This window comes from Chelonoidis abingdonii, chromosome 2 (genome assembly GCF_003597395.2).
Source record: "Chelonoidis abingdonii isolate Lonesome George chromosome 2, CheloAbing_2.0, whole genome shotgun sequence".
Taxonomy (NCBI): domain Eukaryota; kingdom Metazoa; phylum Chordata; order Testudines; family Testudinidae; genus Chelonoidis; species Chelonoidis abingdonii.
In genome coordinates, this window is record NC_133770.1 from 94727242 (window position 1) to 94751263 (window position 24022).

General features: G+C 42.8%; 1 protein-coding gene across 2 annotated transcripts in view; it reads right to left on the reverse strand.

The window, feature by feature from the left end:
* Nucleotides 1–8281: 8281 nt before the first annotated feature.
* The window catches only part of HERPUD2 (HERPUD family member 2), a 47457-nt gene continuing 31716 nt past the window's right edge, over nucleotides 8282–24022 (reverse strand). For both annotated transcript variants that reach the window (XM_032785459.2, XM_075062587.1), the window contains 4 exons: nucleotides 12653–12775; nucleotides 11054–11377; nucleotides 9541–9658; nucleotides 8282–9071 (listed from right to left, as the gene is read on the reverse strand). In XM_032785459.2, the coding sequence (XP_032641350.1) occupies nucleotides 8910–9071; nucleotides 9541–9658; nucleotides 11054–11377; nucleotides 12653–12775 (727 nt within the window). In that variant the 3' untranslated portion in view covers nucleotides 8282–8909. The remainder of the gene's footprint in view (nucleotides 9072–9540; nucleotides 9659–11053; nucleotides 11378–12652; nucleotides 12776–24022) is intronic.

The window sequence follows — 24022 nt, forward strand, 5'->3', positions numbered from 1 at the left end:
CACCTCACTGTTCACCCCCTTTCCAGATCATTTATGAATATGTTGAAAGCACAGGTCCTAGCATAGATACTTTGGGGACCCCCCTGCTATTTACCTTTTTCTATTGTGAAAACTGACCACTTATTCCTATCCTCTGCTTCCTGTCTTAATCGGTTCGTTGATCATGACAGCTTGGTTTGCTTTAGATTTTTTGGTGAGGGACCTTTGTCAAAGGCTTTCTGAAAGTCCAAGTACACTATTGTGACCAGATCACTCTGGTCCACATGCTTATTGACACACTCAAAGGATTCTGATAGATTGGTAAGCCATGATTTCTCTTTACAAAAGCCATATTGACACTTCTCCCGCATATCATGTTCATCTATGTGTCTAATCATTTTGTTTACTGTAGTTTCAACCAATTTGCCTGGTATAGAAGTTAGGTTTTACTGGCCTGTAATTGCCAGGATCACTTCTGGATCCCTTTTTTTTTTTTTTAAGTCAGCATTACATTAGCTATCCTCCAGATTTAAACAATAGGTTACATACCAGAGGTCAGAAGTTCTGCAATTTCACACTGGAGTTCAGAACTCTTGGGTGGATACCATCTGCACTTGATGACTTATAACTGTTTAATTTACCAATTTGTTCCAAGCCTTCAGTTTACAGGCAGTCTGAGAATGAAACTAACTTGGTAACACAAAACTGAACTGTCCTGGACAAGTCTCTCTGCGTAATAGAACTAAAATTTAAAATGACATCTTACTGAAGGCACACAGAGCCCAAACTAGATTTTTAGCATGCCTGGCAAAAAAACAAGAATCAACCAGCCCCACCCACTCACACCTCCCTTCATCACATTCTGTTGGTATTTCAACAAGCACTATTATCCCCAGCTGTAATTTAGATACACATTCTCTCTCTCAAGAGCAAACATTCTCATATGAGAGTTTAAAATGGAATTTGTGTGATCTAGACTTGGGTGCAGTTGTAGTACCATCTAGTGGGAGATATGAGAAATGCTATTGTCCTCATTCAGTTCCACCAGATGGAATTCATATTTACATCCTTTCTGTGAATGAGATTTGCTGAATTACATACATGCACTTGTCTCCACTACATTTTAGGCCACTGGGAAAAACCCCAATGTAAACACGATTTGTACGAACGAAGCTTACTCCTAATTGCTGACAGCTGCTTGCACGCTGGTGTGGCCACATTTGTGGCACCTGCAGCGGCATTGGGAGCAGCTATCCCAGCATGCAAGTGACTGCAACGTGTTTTTCAAATGGGGGGCAGGGGTGGAGTGTGACAGGGAGTGTGTTGTGACTATGTGGGGGGAGAGAGAGTGGGTTTCTGGGGGGCTGAGAGCATGTCAGCATGCTGTCTTGTAAGTTCAGACGGCAGCAACACCCCCGCCCCCGCTTCTCTTTCTCACACAGAGCATTCCACACTAATCTATCTCACAGCACACTTATCTGTCTCGGAGCAGATAAGCAGCCGGCTGTCAGAAACGGAACTTTGAAAGGGCATATCTGCATTCTTACAGTGAGTTCAAAACAATGACAAGAGTGGCCACTTGACTTAAGGGGATTACGGGATGCTTCCAGAGGCTGATCACAGCGCAGTAATGCAACACCTCCTTCACACTGGCGCCACAGCGCTCCAGCAGAGGTGCAGCAAACATTATTCCACTCACTGAGGAGTACCACCAGCAGCGCTGCAGCCACGGAGTCAGAGCGCTCTACATGTCTTGCCAGCATGGATGGGTAGTGAGCTAGTGTGCCCGGGGCTCCTTTATTGTGCTGAAACTCAAAAGTGCAGCCAAGCCCAGAGTCTCAGCTTCAAGATTCCACACTTTGACAATAATTTATAATAGCAAAAGTACATTAGCAGCCCAGGATCAGATTTTGATTGATTCCCACCTAACTACATCTTTTTTAAAATGTGCACATTTACACATAATAGAGATATATGACTGTGTTGACATTTCAACAAAGTGCAAAGCTTTAAAATAAGTATAAGTTGATGCGTTAGGAAGGAAGAACAACCCTTAAGTGTTTTCTCCTTTACAAGTCCAAAAATCACACAAGGTTGTCTATATTTTTTATTTCTAGTCCATCTTCTTCCTGTACACTACTGTGTTTGACCTCCATATCGTCATATTAGTTTCCAAAAAGAGGTTTAAAGTTAAATTAATCTCAGCCCACGAGACATCAGTATGGGGAAGCTCACACTACTAGAGCCCTTGCTATTACATACTAGTTTTGTGGATAAATAATGTCAGCCTCCAGAATGGTCAAACTAGCAACTTTCAGGAGCAGTGACTAGCTGCGATTCTACAAATGAACAAATACAATGATGAGCAGTAATGTGCCTTAAAACTGGAAAACACTCAGATGACAATTGTAGGGGGAGATTTTGGCAAACCAGTAAAGTGCCTGAAACCACTATGGCTTATTGCTAAAAGCAGCCAAGTCAGCAGGCCATAAAGTAGCCATGTAGCAAACTCAGCTTGACCAAGGCAGGAGTGGAGGGAGTGCTGGGTGCCACAAGGAGGACAGTTTGCCCCCCCCCACATCCTTTGTGATAAGAATTGTGTTGAAGTTGCTGATACATGCATTTTAGAAGAGCAGGAATGTCCATTGAGGCCTCAAGGCTGCAAACTCTGGGAAAACCCCACACATGGTTAATCAATAATCAGAAGGAAGCCTCTTGCCTGACCATTGAAACTACTTGCTTAACAAGTTTTCTTTAAGGGACATGGCATTCTATTACTAATGTATAAATAAGGAGGGAAAGTTTGAGGTAGGGGGACTCTTCTGGACTCTCCCTCTGGATGCATCTCGCGTTCGCCACCAGCACAGGGCTGCCGCTGTGCCACTCGAGAGCCACACTCAGCTTCAGTAATTATCAAGGGCTGCTGGCATTTTACTAACTTGTTGCAGACATGTTTAAGTGCTTGAGACTAAGTAAACTTTAGCTTTAAGGGAAAGCACTCTCGTGTTGTCCTGTTTGTGCCAGCCATCTTATCAGTTGGACAGCTGTGTCTCCCGTGATTTATTTCCTAACACCACCTCGCATAGAGTAAAAGTTACCAATGGCTTTGGGTTGGAAGAACCCCAGGTAACAATAGTTGGACTAGAGAAATAACACAGCATCTAGAGGCTGGCCATTAATACAGAATACTGCTATGCAACAGAATTTTTTGGCATAGAGAAGATCACAATTGGAGACATTTTATTGCACATTGCATTGGAGGTGTACTTCATTGTACTGGAATAAAGCATGTACTAACGACATGTGATCAAGGCTAGTAGTGTCCCTAAAATAGCTAAGCATTTTGAATGATGCTAGTGTAAGTGAAAGAACTCACTTCCCCCATACTCCACCCATCCCCGCAGACAGAAATCTGGTCGCCAAGTTTTAGAACTGATTTCTCACTCCGCTGTGGTGGACTGCAGCAGCTTCTTCCTTGCTGTAAAAAATTGATGGCTGATCAGGCATGGTTCATGCCAGAACACTTTAAAATTCTAGCTTGCACAGGAAAGCTATGGCAGATGCCATTTCTTCAACATGGCAGGAAAATTAAGAGTAGTTTCTCTGCCAACTGCAATTCTTAGGAACTTTGCATACAAACAGCAGTTTCCCTACTGAAGCAGTGATGGCTGAGGAACTTACTAGACCTCTGTTATTTTCAGTAAGTCTTGAAACAGTGGGAAAGTTCCAAAAGAGTGTTGTGCCAATATTTAAAGAGGGTATAAGGGATGATGCAGGTAATTACAGGGCTGCCAGCCTGACGTTAATCCCAGGCAAAATAATGGATCGGCTGATATGGGACTCAAAGAATTAAAAGGAGGATAATATAATTAATGACAATCAACATGGTATATGGGAAAGAGATCTGTCAAATTAACCTGACGCTTTTTTGATAAGATTATAAGCGTGTTTAAGAAAGCTAATAGTGTTGATATAATATACTTAGACTTCTGTAAGGTTTTTGACTTGGTACTGCACAACTTCTTGATTAAAAAATATAAAATAAACATGGCACACATTAAATGCATTCAAAACTGGCTAAATGAGGTCTCAAAATGTAACTGTAAATGGGGAATCAGCATCAAGCAAATGCATTTTTAGTGCGTTCCCACAAATCAGTTCTTGGCCCAACACTAACGTTTTTAATCAATCACCTAGAAGAAAACAAAAACATAACTGATAACGTTTGCAGGTAACACAATAATTAGGGGAATGGCAGATAATGAAGAGGACAGGTCACAAGGTGCAAGCAGACAATCTGTGTTTTAATACAGTTTAACGTAAATATGGAATTACAGGCCATCCTTACAGGATGGGGGACTCAATCCTGGAAAGCCGTGACTGAAACAGATTTGAGGATGAAGGTGGATAATCAGTTGAACATGAGCTCCCATGGCAATGCTGTGGCCAAAAGGACTAACACCATCCTTGGATACATAAACAAGAAAATTGCAAGTAGGAGGAGAGACGTTATTTTACCTCTGCATTTGGCACTGATGTGATCACTGCTGGAATACCCTGTCCAGTTCTGGTTTTCACAATTCAAGAAAGATGTTGATGAACTGGAGAGGATTCAGAGAAGCAACACAAGACTGATAAGGATTAGAAAATATGCCTTAAAGGGATAGACTCAAAAGAACTCATTCTATTTATCTTCATAGAAAGAAGGTTACGAGGTGACTTGATTACAGTCTATATGCAGCTACATGAGGAACAAATATTTGATAATGGGCTCTTCAATCTAGCAGACAAAGGTATAACAAGAGCCAATGGTAGAAATTGAAACCAGATAAATTCAGATCGGAAATAAGGCATAATTACCTTCACTGTTAAAAAATTAACTATTGGAACAAGTTATGGTCTTGGTGGATTCTCCATCACTGGCAAAGAACTTGGATGTTCTTTTCTGAAATTATTTTGAGGAAGTTCTATGGCCTGTGTTATATAAGAGGACAGACTAGAAACAAGATAATCACAAGGCCCCTGCCTTAGCACCGGAACATGCGTCTAGAATGATGTTGGGAGTGTGCTTTTGTGAGACTGAAGGAGATCTCTGTTGAAGGTAATATATACATGAAGTACACTCAACAGCCATTGCTGCTTGTTGTGTGTCGGAATGTGTTATCCAAGGAGCAATGGAGTGCTGAGGCTGGACACGGCCAATTTTCCCAGCCAACTGGGAGCTCACAGGCTGTTACTGACCGTGCTATCCAGGTGAACATGAAAAGGGATGATATTTTGTTCATGCAGATATTTAAAATGGAGGAGGAAGAGTGAGAGCTCCGTGTTTCTGTGCACTGGCCTTCTTTTAAGTCAACTGATAATGTAGTTATTGCTGTATGAATTAGAATGCCCAACTGAAGTATTTCCACAGATTATACTCAGGGAAAGTGAACAAAGTATTTAGACTGCACACATTGGTCTTCAAGGGGAGGGGCAATTACGTTCAATGATGCTGGTGGCTTGCATCTGCCAGATTACTAGGGGTGATTGTTCTTGCTAATGTCCTCACAGAGTCCAAAGATATTTCAGATGGCATAGTCTTGTGTTAGTTCCTCAAACATTTTAGCCAGAATTATTTTCTCTAGCGGTGGTATATAAGGCCAACCCTATTTCACAGCATTAAGACATGTAACGGTATCCTCTAAGGGTATGTCTACACAGCAAAGAAAAACCTGTGGCTGGCCGGTGGCAGTCAACTCGGGCTCCTAAGGCTGGGGCTGTGGAGTGGGAGGGCCCTAGAGCTCAGGCTCCAGCCCGAGACTAGAAGTCTACCAAGCAATGAAACAACCCTGCAGCCTGAGCTTGCTGGCATGGGCCAGTCACAGGTTTTTCTTTGCTGTGTAGACATACACTTAAGTGTAATATTCTGTGTCTCCTGTCAGCCGACCTGAAAAATTGGGAGAAGGGGGAACTGACATTTTGTCTATTATATAAAACATTGGCATGTAATGCATGTAAGTGTTAAACGGTACATTCACATTGCTATTGGGACAAATTCTGCTGCCTTACAAAACAACCTTTGACTTTAATGGGGCTGTTTGGGATGTAAAGTACTGCAAAATTTGGTGATGCTGTGTATTTTGTGTTTTTGAGACCAGCTCCTAAAACAGAACAAAATGTAAGAAATGTGAATAATTAAGTAGCTTATTAAACTTCAGCTTATTTTTCTATTATTTCCATTTCTCCATTCCATTCTGCCATCCCTCACTTTTTATTTATATTCCATTCTCTTACCTCCTGTTCCTCCTTTATCATGTGTCCTGCAACCCACCAACAGCAGGAAATTGATCCTTCACTGACTATAGTCATCACCCATGGTGCTCTCCTCTCAACTGGTCTTGAAAATTTTCCGTTGTGCATATATCCCCAATCACTTGCCCATTCTCTTTCCTGTCTCTATCCCCTTTATTTTCCTCCCCTTCACCTCACCCTCAGCCCCCCATCTTTTACCTTCTTTGTCCACTCCCCTCTAGCTCTCCACATTTCTTTCCCAACTCTCCTCCTCCTCTTTCCAGTACCCCTCTGGCTTTCATGCTCCCTCTCATATCTATTTCCCCCTCCCTCGTCTGCTGTCACCCTCCAAGTTAGTTTTTCTTCCTCCCCTCCTTTTCCCCTGCAAAACCCGATGGGGCAGGAGTTTTAAGGATCAGTGTGCTGATCAATGTGCTCTTAAGAGCATCATTTCTTCAGGACTGGCCATCCCACTCCTCCAACGCTATGGATCTGGATGTAACCCTAAAAAGTTGCTCCTTTCCATGATCCACTTAACTCATCAGCAGGTTCTCCTGTTTCCTTTGCCATTCTCCAATCTTCTTACCTCCCCACATTCAAATCTTTCCTTAGCCTGTCTGGCTAGAATCAAGCAGGGACTCTTCTGTACTGGTCGCCACTATTACTGGCATAGGGCCAAAATCACAATGGGAGTGGTACTCTCAAAAGCATCTGTCAGCAGCAGGGAGCAGCCAGCACTTGCTTGCTGCAGCACGAAAACGGATGTCTCCCAGTAGGAAGCAGCTACTACTGTTGGGTTGCCACCATGTTGTAGCACTGCAGATGTTAGACACAGAGCTTGTAAGACAGCAGGGAAGACTAACTGCAGGGGGAACAGGTAAGGTGGGTACAAGCTGGAGATCTGGATGTGTCTATTGTGGTGCTGTAGGCTATCACAAATTAGTCCCACAATGTCTAGGGTTGCCACTGAGAGTCCTATCGTTGTATTCAAGATCACTGTTTGCATAAACATTAATTTTACATCTATTAGGTGAGATTCAGGTACCTGTCAACTTGCCAAGGCAGTCATCACTTGGGTAGAGAGTTTGGACACCTCTATGCTATTGCATAACAAGGATGTAAACCAAAGGGAGTTATGACTTATGTCCCAGTGAAAACAATGGAACAAAATAGCCTGCTTAAAAATCAACCTATTATTTCCAGTATAGGGAGTAAATGAACTATTTTAAAGCCTTTAAGAGGGCATTAAAAATGCTAGAGCATTAAGAACATAGGTATTTACGTACTGAGGGCTGATATTCATGGCTGTTCTTCATGGCTGGCTATTTTCTAGTTTAAGGGAAGCTCCTTTTTACGCTTGTCTGTATCAATGAGACTGGTTTTAACACGTCAGAAGTTAAATACTTCCTTACTATAGAGCTTTCAATAGTTAATACTGATACGGGCAGGCCATTTTAAAGTCTTGTTTTTCACTTGTTTCTCCTAACTTTGTCCTTTGGGTTGAAACTTCATGTTTGGGCAGAGCCAAGATATGAATTCCTTAATTTATTATTAAGTGAGCATCATCTGTTCAGCCATTTCTGAAGTAATCAAGCACAAAACATACAAGAGCTGTGGGCATCCATGTTAAATTGAACTACGTAGTTCAATTACTAAATAGTTAAGGAAAGAGTTACTTCCTGACTTTACTGTATACAGTAAGGTATTGTGCCACGGATATGCAATGTATTACTTCTCTCATTTAAAGGCTAACTACCGTCTTTAGTTTTACCCCAAAAAGAACGCAAAACATTTTGTTACTGCCATATTGAAATTAACAGTTTAAAAGTACAGAAATCATGAAATTGACGAACTATCTACCACGTTATCTCTGCCATTATAAATATATACCTTTATTCACTATGTGCAACATGGCTGTTGTAACCATATAATTTCAATTTTGTGATTCATGTGTTCTCATCCTTGATGTTTACATGTAGGGTTTTTGCACTTAAAAGGTTGTATTTATAGGAACATGCATCCATAAGGGTTACTGTAACTTGGTTTTTATTAAAAAACTAATTACATGTGTCTTTTTTCCAGTACATCCTTTTTTTAAAAAGTACTGTATGTATCAAACATTGATGATGTACTTTATCACTGTTAATTTTCTTTGAAGAGCTGTCTAAAAGAGAAAATCACCCCCAAATTTATTGAAATTGGTTATATAGCCTCAAGACATTTAAACTTTCTAGCTTCTTACATGAGAGGCTCAGTACTTTCCCCAGGAGGATAAATATCATTTTTAAAAGGTTTTTGTTGACATTTATACTTTTAACAGCTCTTCAAAGGAATAATCGTGCATACAACCTACAAACTTCTTGTCTCAGTGTAATGTACAACTAAAATTAAAATAAAACATGGAAGACCGGTATCTTTACATTTAATTCTTCTTTAGAAAAAAGAAGAACTTGAAAAAAAAATTTAGTAGTCCACTTGTGCTTAAAATATTCATATGCATGAGAAAGCCAAAAGGGAAAAATACACATTTTTGTACAGCATGATCAAAAAGTTATTATAAATCTTTTGAAATTGCACTGTATTTAAAATACCCCCTAGATTCAGTTCCCTCTTCTATGTACAGCTTCTTTTGCTGCCTGGCACAGTTCCTCTTGAGCCTAATTGCCAACCTGTGGAGGTCCTTCAGGAATGAGCGATGTGAAGAAGGTGGTGATGAAGGACCAAGCTGAAGCCATGAATCCAGGATGCTGCTCTGTACTGCCATCTTCACCAGCATCTTCTCCACTCTCTTCATCAATCCCATCATCCATAAGACGCTCCTTTTAAGAGAGAAATTGTCTAAATGATTTAATTGCTTTAATAAAGAGGCAGATATATTAATGGAAAATTTTTTCCTACATAAAGTAACCCTATTAACAGGGCAACTCCCTGTGAAGGATCTAGTAGCAATAAACAGACTTACTCCACTGTTGAATGGGTTTTATAAGTAGCAATTCTCTATTAAATACTATAGACAAAGATGAAGGCAGGACTGATCTGGTTTTTCATAATAAGGCTTTTATCATTAAATTTTTAAAAACAAAAAGCTAATTTCCCTTCTGTCCATTCCACATATTAAAGTTACTTTTTTTTTTTTTGGTGGTGGTGGTAAAAAAAGAAGTGCATTTCCATCCTCATTCCCTTCCAATTCAAGCTGAATTTTGTACTACTATTCAGTTACAAATACAGATTATTTGAAGGAGAGCGAATACAGGAAAACACGAAACATCCAAGTTGACATTCACCTACCATCTCCTCAAGGTCAGGGTTATTTACATTTTGTCCATCACGGTTCACTTCTGCATTGTTATTGGCTGCCTGTTGCTGGCCTCCCTCTTGCCTAAAGGGGAACCATCCAGCTTGGTGTCTATTTAATAAAATGAACAATTAAAAGCTTTGTCTCTCGAAATTATAAAGCTGCTGATGAAATTTCTACAATGGGAAAATAACTGCTATCTACATGCCCAAGTCTCATTAAACTTACTTGTAGATGAAGAACAGATAATCCATTCTTCATCTTGATAAGACTGTTGGGGGAATACTGGAGTCTGAGAATTATTTCTAAGTAACAAAACTGAACAGATCCCTGTTAACCCAAATATAGAATAAAATGCTTAGAACAGCTAATATCTATATTTTAAGTCAGCACTGAAAAATTCTGCGTTTTTTTCCCTACTTGGCTGTCAAAAAAAAAAAAAAAAACCCTCAAAAAAAACAAACAACACCTTGATATTTTAGTGATGTCAGTGATCATGGTAATGTGCAAATGAATATTTTGTTCCTGAGCTACTCAGTTTTAATGTTTCTGACAGGCAATTTTAAGTCGGTAGCACGACATAGCAGAATCAATCATATTTTGTTGAACATGAGAATGCAAACATCTTAAATGTAGATCTTTTCAATTTTAATTCCTTAAAAATTACCTCTTGAAAGTAGCCCAAGATGGAAGTGCTATGTAATCACTAAGTATTTCTGGCACTTTCCACTTCCATCCAGATCACACTAGGTGCCTTCACCCTGTCTGAGATGGCATTTTTCAATTCATTAAACCTCAGTGTCATTGTTAATGAATTTTGGTAGCAAAAGGCAGTAGCTTCCGTGTGTGTGTGTGGGGGGGGGGGGTGTTTAGTTTTTTTAAAAGCTTTCTTTTTCTGATATCTATAATGTCCCTGAATGTTGGATTCTGGAGTGTCTCCACTGAGCCCATACAAGTTACTGGGAACACTCAGTAAGTATATCTGTGCTTACTTCAAAATTGAGTTCAGCTTTACAGTTCATCTTTAAGATCCCCAATCAGTAACAATATATAATTTACGTCAATGCAAACAAATGCTTTTGAAATTAATCAAACAAAATTCAATTCTTCCTTCACTCACCTCTTAAGTTCTGTTTCCAAAATTCTATGTTTCCCTACAACAGTTAATAAGTTGACATCACCGATATCTAAAAAGCAGCACGTTTTAGGTGTGATGCCCATCAGCTCTCAGAGGAAAAGGGAACCTAGAACTCAAGAATTCTATATTTTGAGACTACATCTGAACATCTGTTTGAAAGCCGAGTTTCTATATGTGTCCTGTTAATGATTATTGTTAATTCTTCCCTTTCACAAATTCTTTGGAGTTCACCTTTAACATTGGAATTCTGTAAAAAGTGATCCAATTTCACATCTTTAAAAGTCAGCTTATAATGATAGTCATACACTGATAATCATACTCCATGTAGCTAAACTACAGCTATTCATAACTGAATATTTTTTACTCACAAATAAACCAGTAACATGGCTCCCATCACCATGACAAATCGACTGAAGGAAGAATAGAAGTATACAATGCTGAGGAGAATAGCTGCTCTAGAGAATGTGTACATCCAGTCTAACCAGTCTCGATTGAAGTCCTCCTCATTCACTACTGGACCTCCTTGTGCATTCATTTGAACATTCTGGTTTACAGGCCTGTTCTCCCGTGCTGCTACGTTTGGCACTACTGGTGGCTCATTTGCAGGAACATGCTCTGAATTTACAGGCTGCGCAACGGCTGATATGACTGGCTCCGTGCTGGATGTTGCCTGGGCTGAAACTGCAGCTTGACTGAAATTTAAAAATAGGTTTTCTGAAAAGCCAGCTTTGTATCAGAAGTAATATTTAAACCCAAGCTTCCTTACAACTCTTCTGTACAGAGAAAAATGCCAGCTGAAGCACTTAGGAAACCTGAGATCTTAAATACAGTATATAAAATATATACCAACTTAATAGGTATTATATGTGATAAAGAAGAAATTCCTCTTCTTTCTATAGTACCTCTGGACAGAGATATGGCAACTCTCATCCATCTTTTCCCTCCTTCATTTTATACATTGTTCTGCAATAAGTTTAGACACATACAAGCAAAAAATCCCAAAATTCATTCAACTAAATTTTCCCTCTTCCTACAGAAGAGACACACAGGATCCGTTTAAGTAAAAGCTCTTTACTTTTTCAGTAAAACATCAAAGTTTGGAAAATAAAATGAAATTTCATCTTTAAGAACCATTTTGTTATCAGGTAAGTGTGTCTTCTCTGGGGTCTCAGTTGATTGTGTGATCTAGCACAGAATCAAAGTTGCAGTATCTGGATACCACAAGGTGAAAGTAGGGAAGATTTGGCCTTTATTATAACCCTTTTCCCAGCTGAGGACACTGCTTCTTCTGGACAAAGACTATGCCAATTCCATGCATCCAGTAGCAAGGATTAGAGTGACACGCGGCATTACCTCTCAATCAGCAGTTGTATGCCGTCCTCATAATGTTCCCAGCCCCACCGCCAACTGAGTAAGGTCGGAGAGAGGAGAGGATCTACCTCTGGGACCAAAATTCTCATCCAGTATGATGCACTGACGTTCAACAGGGCTACTTCCTTGCTTTTTGGCTTAAAAATGACTGGAATCCATTTTACTTGGCATGGGAGATTTTTTCTGGTCTTGCTAACCTCAACTTGAAAATACAATTTTTTTTTAATGATAATTGTGATTTGAGCCTATTACTAGCTACCCCATCTTGCAGAAGTGTTGCCTGGGCAGTACAGGGGCCAAATGAGTCTAATGTTTGTATCACACCAATTCCAGTGGTGAATGTTAATAAAGATACTTTCAAACAGAAGAATACCACTCTCAGTCATAAAACTTTAAAAGGAATACATTTTTAGAAGCCGGCTAAGTAATTTTTAATTGACTAGCCAAATTAAGTTAAGTGTAAAATAGTAAAACCAGACAAAAAGAAAGGAGGCGAGGCACAGAAATGTCAGTCACACAAACAGCAGCTAATTAGTTTTTTTATGGCAGGTTGTCATCACGGTAGGTGCACTAGGATGATACATGAAGTAACTTACTATTGCATGTAGTACTGACGTGCGTACATTTGTTGCCACCATATCATCTGTAATGGGCTGAACGCAGGGTACATTGGAAATCCAGTAGAAACACCTTGACCTGCAAACTGGTTGTCTATGTTGCTACAGGGAATTAAAAACAAAAAACCCACTCAGATTATGGCTATTAATAATTACAAATACATTTATTATTCTAAAACATAGATTACACTGGGCACTTTTTTCTTCAAGTGCTCCATGAGAATTCAATATCAATAAAATCGTAAAGACATCCTTTGGACAAATACCTGATCCATCACACAAACGGTATTACTGTGCAAAATGAAGAGCTCTTTGTCAGAGAGAAAAGGTCACCATAATTATGTGATCAATCCTCATCTGAATGTACCAACATTATTTCCATTCTAAAAAACATTTGTTGCATCTAGCAGCTCTATCATTAACTACATCTGACTAAGGGGTTTGTGGCCAAATAATCATTGCTATTTACTTCATTATTAGAAGACAAACTTCTTAAAATCAGAGCTGCTGATCAAACAGGGTGTATATATTATAGGGAGAGATTATCTGCATTAGAAGACTTCACACGTTCAGAACCCACTATTACAGGCATTTCAAGGAACTATCAGCGTTTAAGGCCAGAAAGGACTACCAGATCATATATCACAAACCACCAACACCACATACACATTAACCCAACAACTAAAATTAGTCCAAAGTATTACAGCCCACAGAAGACTGTTACGTGCCACAGGCAGAAAACAAGAGGGACTGAGGTGCGTGAATATCCAAGACCCCAGCAATGGCAGAGAATTGATTAAAATGTACTTTAACTCTATTATAGCTTTCTCTTTGAAAGCCATGATAGAAATATCACTATTCACAACCACAGAATCAGCAAGGATTGACTGGTCATAGAAAGCAAGCTACCCCCTCACCCCTAGAAGTAGCCCCTTCGCATCCTGGTTGCAAGACACTGGAAGAACATTGTGGGTAACCTTACTCTAACATGGCTCATGCACTCTTTTGTGGATAAAAGAACTTTGTGCCATAGGGAACCTTCCCAATTCATTAAATTCACATGAAAAAAAATAAAGAAATTCCTACATGGAAGCTGAAGGAAGTATTTTATATCTCACAGTCACACAGTATGTTTTGGTACGATTCCCAATTCTTCCCAAAAAACTCTGGGGTTTCTTATGGCATCTGCCAATGGATTTTTTAGGACAGCACTATAGCATAAAGCAATAATTTAAAAAAGTTTATTCATACTGCAGTTAGCAACAGAAGCAAATGCTGCAAATACACGGCAGACTACAATTCTGTCCTGGGTAGACCACTGTCTGGAAAAGTGTTACCAAGAGATTCCACTAGTCCACCAGATATTCAGATAGTCAAGGAAAGCCAAATGAGAGGAAGGAGGAGTGAAAGCTATCAATATTTTTTAAGGAATTTTTCATCTCTGGTCACTGCCCAAAGCACTCAAGAAAGAAAAGAGATGATCATATTATGAAAATGTACAGACTGGCATCTCCTTTTGAAATCCCAAGTGGGATGAGTTTGGCATAGGGAATGAATTTGGGCAAGTATCATTACTTCCCCCTTCTTCCTCCTCAGTTGAACCCCTGGGTATCAGTGCTACCTGGTATTATGCTGAGACAATTTGTAGGACCGTAGCAAGTACCTTTTTTTTAAATATTTGGTATAGCTTAGTTTTCTTTTAGTTGTGCTCCATGCTCCAGTAACAAGTTCTGAATGTACTCTATATTCTTCATTTTAGTGATCTGGAGCGCATTCGAAAAAAACCAAAAGCTTGTTTATAGTTGTTAAAAAAAATCCACTTTTTCTTCCCCCATAGTGATGCTGCTTGGAATGCTTGGAAGTGGTGTTTGGAATTTGTGACCCTACTTCATACCACATTTGAAAATTTGTGACACGATCTTAAAAAAAAAAAAACAACCAACTCTGAAGGGAGAGGAAGGAACAGAAAAAGACGCTAGTCACAGTTAAGTCAAGACTATGGGAGACTTTAATAAGACAGGGTCCTAAGCTACTTCTGCTTTTCACACCAAAACCATTTGCATGCTTTATTATCGATTACTGGAGAGTGTTTCCCGAGAGGCAAGATACACTTTCATACCTAATAATGTCAAACTCTGAAGTCCACTGAGTTTCTCATTTTCTATCACTCAGAGAAATCTCGGCTTCAGAGAAGCACTCTGTGGTGCTAACTTGTCAAGCTATATTTGATTTACTTGGAAAACTCAACAGATGCTAGCACAAAAATAAGTATACAGCCAACATATTTGAAAGCTATCAACAGGGGCATTTGGGCAAAATGCTCAGAACTCAATTAAATACATTGCATGGCAGAGTGGAAAAACAATATTTAACCAAAAAACTGACAGTCCCTCTCAAGTAAAGAATTGGTGCACTCTCCCTGGAAAGAAGAGGGAAAGAGGGAGCATGAGCACACCTGTTCTTCAGTGGGGGTGAAAAACTATATAATATTCTTTGGCTTAGGTTTATGGGTTTCCACTGTCTCCCTCACACACCATTTCATCTCCTACATCATTCAGCCAAGCTGTCTCCTACCCAAACCAACAGGAAGCAAAACCACCTCTCCAGTGTTGTCACTGTCACCTCTAATCTTCTAATGTGCTTAGATATCAAAATGACAGAACCTTAAAATTAAATTCCTCTGGTCCTTTTGTATATATTTTGTTTTTGTTTTTTTTCCTGTACAAGATGGGAGTTTTCTCCCATCACATAAAATCCTTAGAAACCAGAGAAGCAAGTTGCAAAGGGAGAGGGTGCAAGATGTGTGACTTTGGCCTGGTCTACACTACGTGTTTATACCGATTTTAGCAGCGTTAAACCGATTTAACGCCGCACTCGTCCACACTACGAGGCCCTTTAAATCGAAATAAAGGGCTCTTTATATCGCTTTCTGTACTCCTCCTCAATGAGGAGTAGCGCTAAAATTGGTATTATCGTATCGGATTAGAGATAGTGTGGCCGCAAATCGATGGTATTGGCCTCCGGGCCGTATCCCACAGTGCACCACTGACCGCTCTGGACAGCTATCTGAACTCGGATGCACTGGCCAGGTAGACAGGAAAAGCCCCGCGAACTTGTTGAATTATTTCTGTTGGCCGACGTGGACTATGATCAGCATAGGTGACACGCAGAGCTCATCAGCACAGCTATCTATGCAGTCTCCTGAGAACAGAAAAAGAGCTCCAGCATGACCACACGGAGGTACTGGTATTCTGATCACTATTTGGAAGGAATCTGTGCTAACAGAACCCCGTTCCAAAAGACGAAATGTAAAAAACATTTGAAAAAAAAATTTCCAAGGCCATGATGGACAATAGCCACACAGAACTCAGTGCAGTGCAGAGTGACAAGTGAAGGAGCTCAGACAGCCTACCAGAAAAACCAAAGAAGCAAACGGAAGGGTCTGGGCAGGGCCAAAAAACATGTCGCTCTACACTGAGCTGCATGCCAATTTTAGGGGCTGCGCCACCACTACGCCCCCATGTCCTTGGTCCATGTGCGGGGTTGTAATCTCAGCCATGCCTGAGGATTAATCATTCCGAATTAGCGTTAAACCAATGGATGGAACAAGGTAAAGTCAGACGAGAAGAAAGTCAGGACATGTAGCCCCTTGCATGCACACAGTCGGACTCCCCACGTACCAATCAGACCCACTTCTATTAGCCAGTCCCCTAGGACATATTTCTTTCCCCTCGATTCCAAGGGATGGACACTTGAGATTCCATCACCAGCGCCTTACCCCAGACCCACTTACCTCCAGCGTGAATCAGTCCGAGTAATTTCCACCTTATCCGTGCGCTCGAGAGCTATGCTGACTGTACTCCTATTGCCTGAATGAGCAGAAAGAAAACATACAGCGTGCGCCCTGTTTGAGAATATGCTAGACCGGTACTTAGCTTTCAATCTGAATCTCCTCCTCTGTCCTATATGGAGGCATGCATAGCGAACCTATTTGGCGAGTCCTTTTCTGCGCGCGACGCCATTGAGCAAACGCGTAACAACTAGCTAACCATCGAAGATCATATATGCCTTTTTGTTTTTAATCCACTAGCGGGATTATTCTGGGGATGGAGGTGCGGGGAGAGGAATGGCGCAGAAATTAACAACTCTGAGGGAGGCTGTTCCCGTAAAACCCACAGCCTAGACTCCCCATGTTTAAGCGCTCCTGTTGAAACCTACAGACATTTGGCGTCGACCTACAAGCCAAAGCCTTCATATAGTAATTCATCGAAGAACTAAGCTGTGGACTTGATTGGGGGCAAGAGCCTATGCGGTGAGTGTCCGTTCCTCACCCCCATCCGCTGCCCTCCGACCACTTGTTACCGTCCATTAGTAGCCTACTTCTGCGGATGCCGTATAGCGCAACTGTTAGCAATCCATGCGCGTTGTGTTCTATCATGGGGAGGCATTTTTTAACATAAGCTACATAGCTGAACTGTCCGATTTTGGAGGCCTCCCTCTCGTGTTCTGTAACCGGGGGTCTGATTGCTGGCACATTCAAGAAACAGTCCACTCTTATTATACCATACACTTTCTGTGTTTATCCGCAGCACATAACTAGATAGCGAGTTCTACATTCGCGTTAAGTAATCTCCCTGGGTTTGAAACTTCAGGAGAGTTTATGACAATGGGGAGCACTTGCTTTTTCATGGGCTCTTTTTTCACAATACTCGCAGAGTCTGTCCAGCCGTGCTTGATCCAGAGGCTCCTACGCTTTGACTGCTTGCGCAAGCCTTACGAAAAGGAGAATACCTTAACCTTAGAACTATGCAAGCCAAGTTCGCGGGCTTTTCAGACTCTGAGGTTGGTACCTGCGACGGGCTGAGCATACACCGGAGTAAGTCGTGATTGCAAGGATTGCTCCTCTGTCGTCGCTTTGGCAGACGCTCCGGTCCCAGCTGCATGCAAATCTCTTTGCCCGAGCTACCATCCAGCCCCGACCCCCGTGAGGGGGGGGCAGGGGTGATTAGCAGTTGATCTTCCATGAAATAACAGCCACACGGTGGGGAAGGGAACGGTTCGCATTTCCGTGCCAGCAAGCGATGCATCCTAGAGAATATGGGAAGCGCCTAGATCCGAGTATCACTATTCGAATTTAGGCTACGCCGTGTCTTCGTTTGGGGGAGTGAGGTCCCGATTAACTGTCCGCGAATTGATCAATGAGCCGGTTAAGCTCAAGTGAGTTGCATGAAGGAGCGACGTGTCTATGAAGCCCAAAGACAATGTGTGAACGGATACATGTGCCGTTAAATCGGAGTGGCCGCAATAATCGCCCCAGTTTAAAAATTGCTGCCTGCCTAGTGTAAAAGTCCGCGAGTTGCTTGTCCCCTGTGTGAGATCCCTAATGGATCTGCAACAATTGCACTACACAGCATGAGCGAAATGACCACAGGAACAGGCACTCAAAATTTAAGATGCAAAATGCGATGATCCTTTGTCCACCGTTGAACTGAGGAGCGAGATGTATACTAAAGTTAGCAACAGTGCTGCTTGAGTGAGTGATACCCATAAAAGTGGGCTCTTATGTTCCCCATGATACGCACTGTTGTGTAGATTAGCGCCAAGCATTCAGTGTTCTCTTGTTATAATATCATTGTATCTTTTTAAGTTACCAGGAGTCAACCACCAATTGTTCAGTTTGGACAAAATAGTGCCGTCCCATTACATCGTTCCCGTTCCGCATACGGAGTGAGCTAGACTGCTCTACATTTTTTCGCAATGCTTCCTCACCGATACTCGCCAATCTAACCGACACTAGGCGCTACCTTGCCAGATACAGAGTCGTGAGGACATAAAGAGTTAACATCAGCGAGACCGGATGATTAACATTACTACGCATAGACCCTCTCAACCTATCTAGTATTCTCCCAGCAACTTCATGGATAATGTATTACACCGGCGAATCGGAAATGAAGTGCATTACTTGCGATAGAATAAAACATGTCTCAGGATAAAATAGTTTAAAGTCTCTTTAACTATCAAAGGACATAGCGTAGATTTTCAATGAAGTAATTGAGCAAGCAGAACAATTTAAAAGAATAAAAGACAGTGAACGTGAAGTACCCTGTACACTCGAACTTATGACGAGAGAAAGATTATAGTTATGACATATATGTAGGGATAGATTACTTGAGCGGTTGTTTACCTTATAATTGAGAACTAGCGTAAGTGTATGAAAGACAAATTAATTTTGATCACTGCAAATCCCTTCCCTCCAAAGGTCGCAGAGCAGAAGACTACCTGGAATGAAACAGCACGCAATAGTCATCTGCAGATAGCTGCAGGCCCCAGAATCCCAAAACTACTTAAGAAAAACTAACAATGCTCTATTATGTATGCTGGTTGAGAGCTTCTAGGGAAGCAACAGACAAGCGCAGGCCTATCAAAATGCTCCAGCGTAAGCGAATTTGCCACATGCTCCCTTCCGCAGCTCCAATCATCATCAGATAACTTATATCCACTCTAGGTTCATATTCTCCTATTCTGAGGCGCACCACCCCTCCGATATTTGTGATAGAAGACAACGCGTGGGCTTACAGGCTTTTCCCAAACAATCTCCGACCCTACTCCCTACTCCCACCTTATGGGACACAAGTGTCCCCAGCACACTGTAGACAGTGGCATTCGTTATCTCTAACATAGGCACTGTGAATAATGATGTGCTAGTAGGGGCCATTCTTTCCCCTCTCCCCTTCCCTCCCTCACGCTCCTCCACCATGTCGCCCGAGTGACTAAACCCCCACTTGCCCATGAGTGCATATGTGCTACACATAAACATGGGCAATTACAGTGAGTGTTGCACTGCCCCACTTGTGCCTCCCGATCTTTGTGGGCTCTCTCTCGTAACGTAGTTTTGTATAGGAACCTCATTTTTATTGAAATCAAAAAAGAATACATGATTTTCAAACGATAGTTGACTTTATTCACTTACTTACCGACTAAGGCGTTTAATCGAAAGGTGGTGGGGGGTGTTGAAGCTTTATCAAGGGTCGCATATGGAGGTTTGTCTCATATTATTCTACAAGGGGGTGCCTTTTGAAGTTAGGTTCATTCACCGATGATGTATAAAACAAACTGGGAGCAACCCAAAACACCAGAACCTAAACCGCGAGCGATCCTACCCTGGCCCCTGATGAAAAGATCTCAAATATTTCCACGAAAGTTTAACACTTTCTTCATCATGACTATGTTACAGCTAAAACAGATAGCACGCGCTTCTCGGCTGTCTCAGATGCCGATCTGCTGCCCTAGCGTGTCTGACGCTGCACCCTGAAGGCACCATTATATCTACCGGCCGGGCGATGGTGACAGTGCCATTTGCGCTCCACGCCTGAGCCCTATCACCTTGCACAATATCAAATGTTCTCCCTCCCTCTACATTGACAGGACTGAGTGTTGGAGCACACACATTCCAGCAGCCAATAACAAAGGGGACAGTCTAGTTGTGCTGAGGTAGCGTAGATCCTAGCGATCCCACTATGAGTGCTCGACCGTGCCCCGTAATGTGCAGCTCATCGCTACGCCTGCCCCCTTTGTTAAAAACAAGTCAATAGTGGCCATTCTGACCTAAGACCAAAGTTCCCTCTCTCGTGAGCCTCTGTATAGTTTGAACAGCTCCGTGGTCACACAAATCTCGTGTCGCGAGGGCTGGGCTGTTGTTATGGCCTGTCATGGAGCCATGGCAACCCAGACGGCGCAGCCACTATGCGCTGGTGCGTCTACTTCCCCACCCGATTAAAACTGAGCAAGACATAGGCAGCGACAACTTCAAGTCAATCACTCCCCCAACCTGTTATTTTCTCTCTGTGCGTTACTGAGGAAGTCCATAGTCCCTTTGCTGCAGCAAGTGTTAACAGACCAGAGCCGTGCCTTCTGAATAGCCACATGCGAAGTAGGCTCAATGGGAACCCCCTTCCCCGCTCAGATCAACATCCCCAGGCGGAGTATCTGTTGCTGAGAACATCCACTTGTGATCCACCATTGCTTGCAGCTACATTGAAAATACCCCTGCTGGCCTAGGTGTTAACGATCATACTCACGTCGGTGTGTGCCTGGTAGCGTCGTGATGACAAGATAGCGATATGGGTTCCATCTATCGCCCCGCACCACAGTTAGGGAATTCCCATTGCACGCCAAAATGCCATCCTGAACATTACTGGCCAAAGCACATGTTTAGCCCTAGAGGTCAACAACCCCTTGAAAGTGCAGGCAGGGCTACCTTAGTGATTGCTTTGCGCTACTTGGCATCCAGAGCAGCCCCCATCAAATCAATTGCCACTCCAAATGGGACTAGCCTCGACTCTGACGGACCCTGGAGCTGTCCTGGCGGTGTGCAAGCTTCCAGAGGCAGTTATTGCCACTCGACTTCTCCACGATCGTGAGGGTCTGCTCCTCCATGAGTACTTGGTATTCTGTTACTGACGTTTCATGCCTCCCGGCCTAAGGCCACCAGGGGCACCCACCTGAGTCACAACCGCTAGTTTCCATGAGAACTGCTCTTTACGTACTCTACCGGATTCATCAGCCCAATGCCAAATCTCCGATGCCTGCCAATAACTATGTGCGGGCGGTTTCTACCCACCCAGAATTCAATGCTGCTCGATGTCACCCCGTGACTCAAATTATTCACGTGTCCCGATGGGTATAAACCCGCCCCATTACCAGAGGAAGTGCCTAGGGGCGCGCCCGCGAGCAGCCACCCAGGCCTGCAGTGGCGTGCCGCCGGCGAGCTCACCAGCCGGCCGGAGGCCGGGTTCGGGCCTGCTGTCCATGCACCAGCCCCGGAGCAGTACGGCCATACTGCGCCCCCACCTCCCTCGGCCCGTACCCCCTCCCCGGGAACCTCGCCGCCACTGGAGCGGCTCCAAGGCCCTGCACTCCCCCTCCCCGATTGACGTCCTGTCTTAAAGTCTTCTGGGGGACCCAAAGGAGAGGTACTGCCCCCCGGACCTGACCCCCAGATCTTGAGGGCGGATCTTGGTATGCTCATCTGCCCTCTTTCGCCCAAGTCCTCTCTAATCTGCTGTCCCCAGCCCTAGCCTCAGGGATGGGGGCATCCCTTTCATCCAAACTCATCTCTCCTCTAGGCACGTCGGGCATCTCTCACTAAACTGCACTTCTTTCTTCGCCTGGGACCAGTCTGTGGGGTGGTAGGGAATATTCTCATGGGAGATGAGGCTGTTTTCCTGCAGGTTCTTGTTCCTGTAGTGTCTGTATCTCTATTGGCCTACGTGACTGTCGGGTGTTATAGCCTAGAAAGTCAGAAGAGAATCCTTTACAGCAGCCCCCACAATAGATTTGCCCACTCCAAATTGATTCCCGACTGACCGGTAGCTGTCTGGCGTTGCAAGCTTCCAGAGGGCTATTGCCACTCGCTTCTCCACTGTGAGGGCTGCTCTCATCTTGGTATTCTGGCGTTTCGGGGCAGGGGAAAGCCAGTCACAAAGTTCCATGAAAGTGCTCTTACGTATGCGATTCACAGCCAATGCAAATCGTCCCATGCCTGCAAAACTATGCGGTCCCACCAGTCTGTGCTTGTTTCCCCGGGCCCAAAATCAGCGTTCGATGGGTAGAACCCGCCCCATTACCAGCAGGAGCTCCAAAGCGCAGGGGCCCGTGGTTAGGGAGAATTCAGTCTCCATGTCCTCATCACTCTCGTCGCCACGCTGCCGTAGCCGCCTCCTCCTCGCCTGCCTTTGCAGTTCATGGTTCACCACAGACTGCACGAGAATGCGCGAGGTGTTTACAACGTTCACGATCACACTGTTGATCTGAGCAGGGTCCATGCCTGCTGTGCTATGGCGTCTGCACAGTTCACGCAGGAAAAAAGGCGTGATACGGTTGTCCGCTGCTTTCACTTAGGGAGGGGTGAGGCTGTACCCAGAACCACCCGCGACAACGATTTTTGCCCATCAGGCACTGGGCTTTCAACCCAGAATTCCAAGGGGCGAGGGAGACTGCGGGAACTATGGGATAGCTACGGGATAGCTACCCACAGTGCAACACTCTGGAAATTGATGCTAGCCTCGGACCATGGATGCACACCGCCGAATTAATGTGCCTAGTGTGGCCGTGTGCAATCGACTTTCTACTATCTGTTTTATAAAACCAGTTTATGTTAAATCGGAATTATCCCGTAGTGTAGACGTACCCTTTGTTTATACATTCCTGAGCTAACCTCAAAAAGCACTTTGAAAAAGCCAAACCCCAACCTAAACTTACCCACATTATCTGGAAGTTTGTCTACATAGTCCTACACTTCAGACCACAGGACTGCGAACTGCAGTGCACACTCACTGTAACTTCCCCATGTTTATGTCAGCACCATTCACATGGGGCAGTTACAGCACAGCACTTGGCGGGGGGGGGGGAAGAAATGCTGCAATTCACATCCCTGTAGTACGAACTGCAGCACAGTGCGGACATTGCCTAAGTGATGGAGTTCAGATTGAGAAGGGCTTCAAACAGAGGGTGTGCCTCAGATGAATGAAACTAGAAAGATTATTTTTTGTGGGAAGAATCTGGAATTCTTAGGAAGTTTTGTAAGAGGTTGTCTGTGTCCATAAGCATCAAAACACATTTTATTTCTAAGTTGGATTTTCTTGGCCTGTCTGTATCTGCAAGATGATCACTGTGTTTTCCAGGTAGTTTCTGTCTGCATAATTTGGAGGAGGATTTTGCAGTGGAGCAAAATATTGTCTATTCAAGATACTAGTCTCATTTTAGGTAAGCAACCGGTAAGAAATCCAAATATTTCCAACATAATCCTTTTGTAATAAGTGTACAGGGTACTCTTTTTTAAAATATGTTGTTCCATTTACCTAAATCAGTTGTTTTGAATTATTAAAGAGCAATAAAACTATTTTATTGACAATTTATCTTATGACTACATAGCCATAGAAATAAGGGGATTATAGGTGAGAGGGTCTAGCCTAGTAGTAACCGGTCCTTGATAACTATGTACATGTAGCAGTAGCATGTTATCTATGCTCATGACTCAGATCTCCCTCTTCACTCTCCTTTTGTCCAAACTAACATCTGTGTGACTTCCTGACACGAATATAAGCTGATGCTTGGCATCCACAAAAGGGATGGAACAAAGCTTTGAACCTCTCATATTCCTCAGTCTCGCCTCCCTCAGTCACTGTGGACATCATCCTCCTTGTCATTCAGAACTGTAATCAATGTGCAGTCTTAGGCCAGGTCTACACTGCGACTTTAAATCGGTTTAATGGCCGATATACCGATTTAACGCTGTATCCGTTCACACGACGTCGTCATTAATATCGAGTTAAACGGCTCCTTAAATCG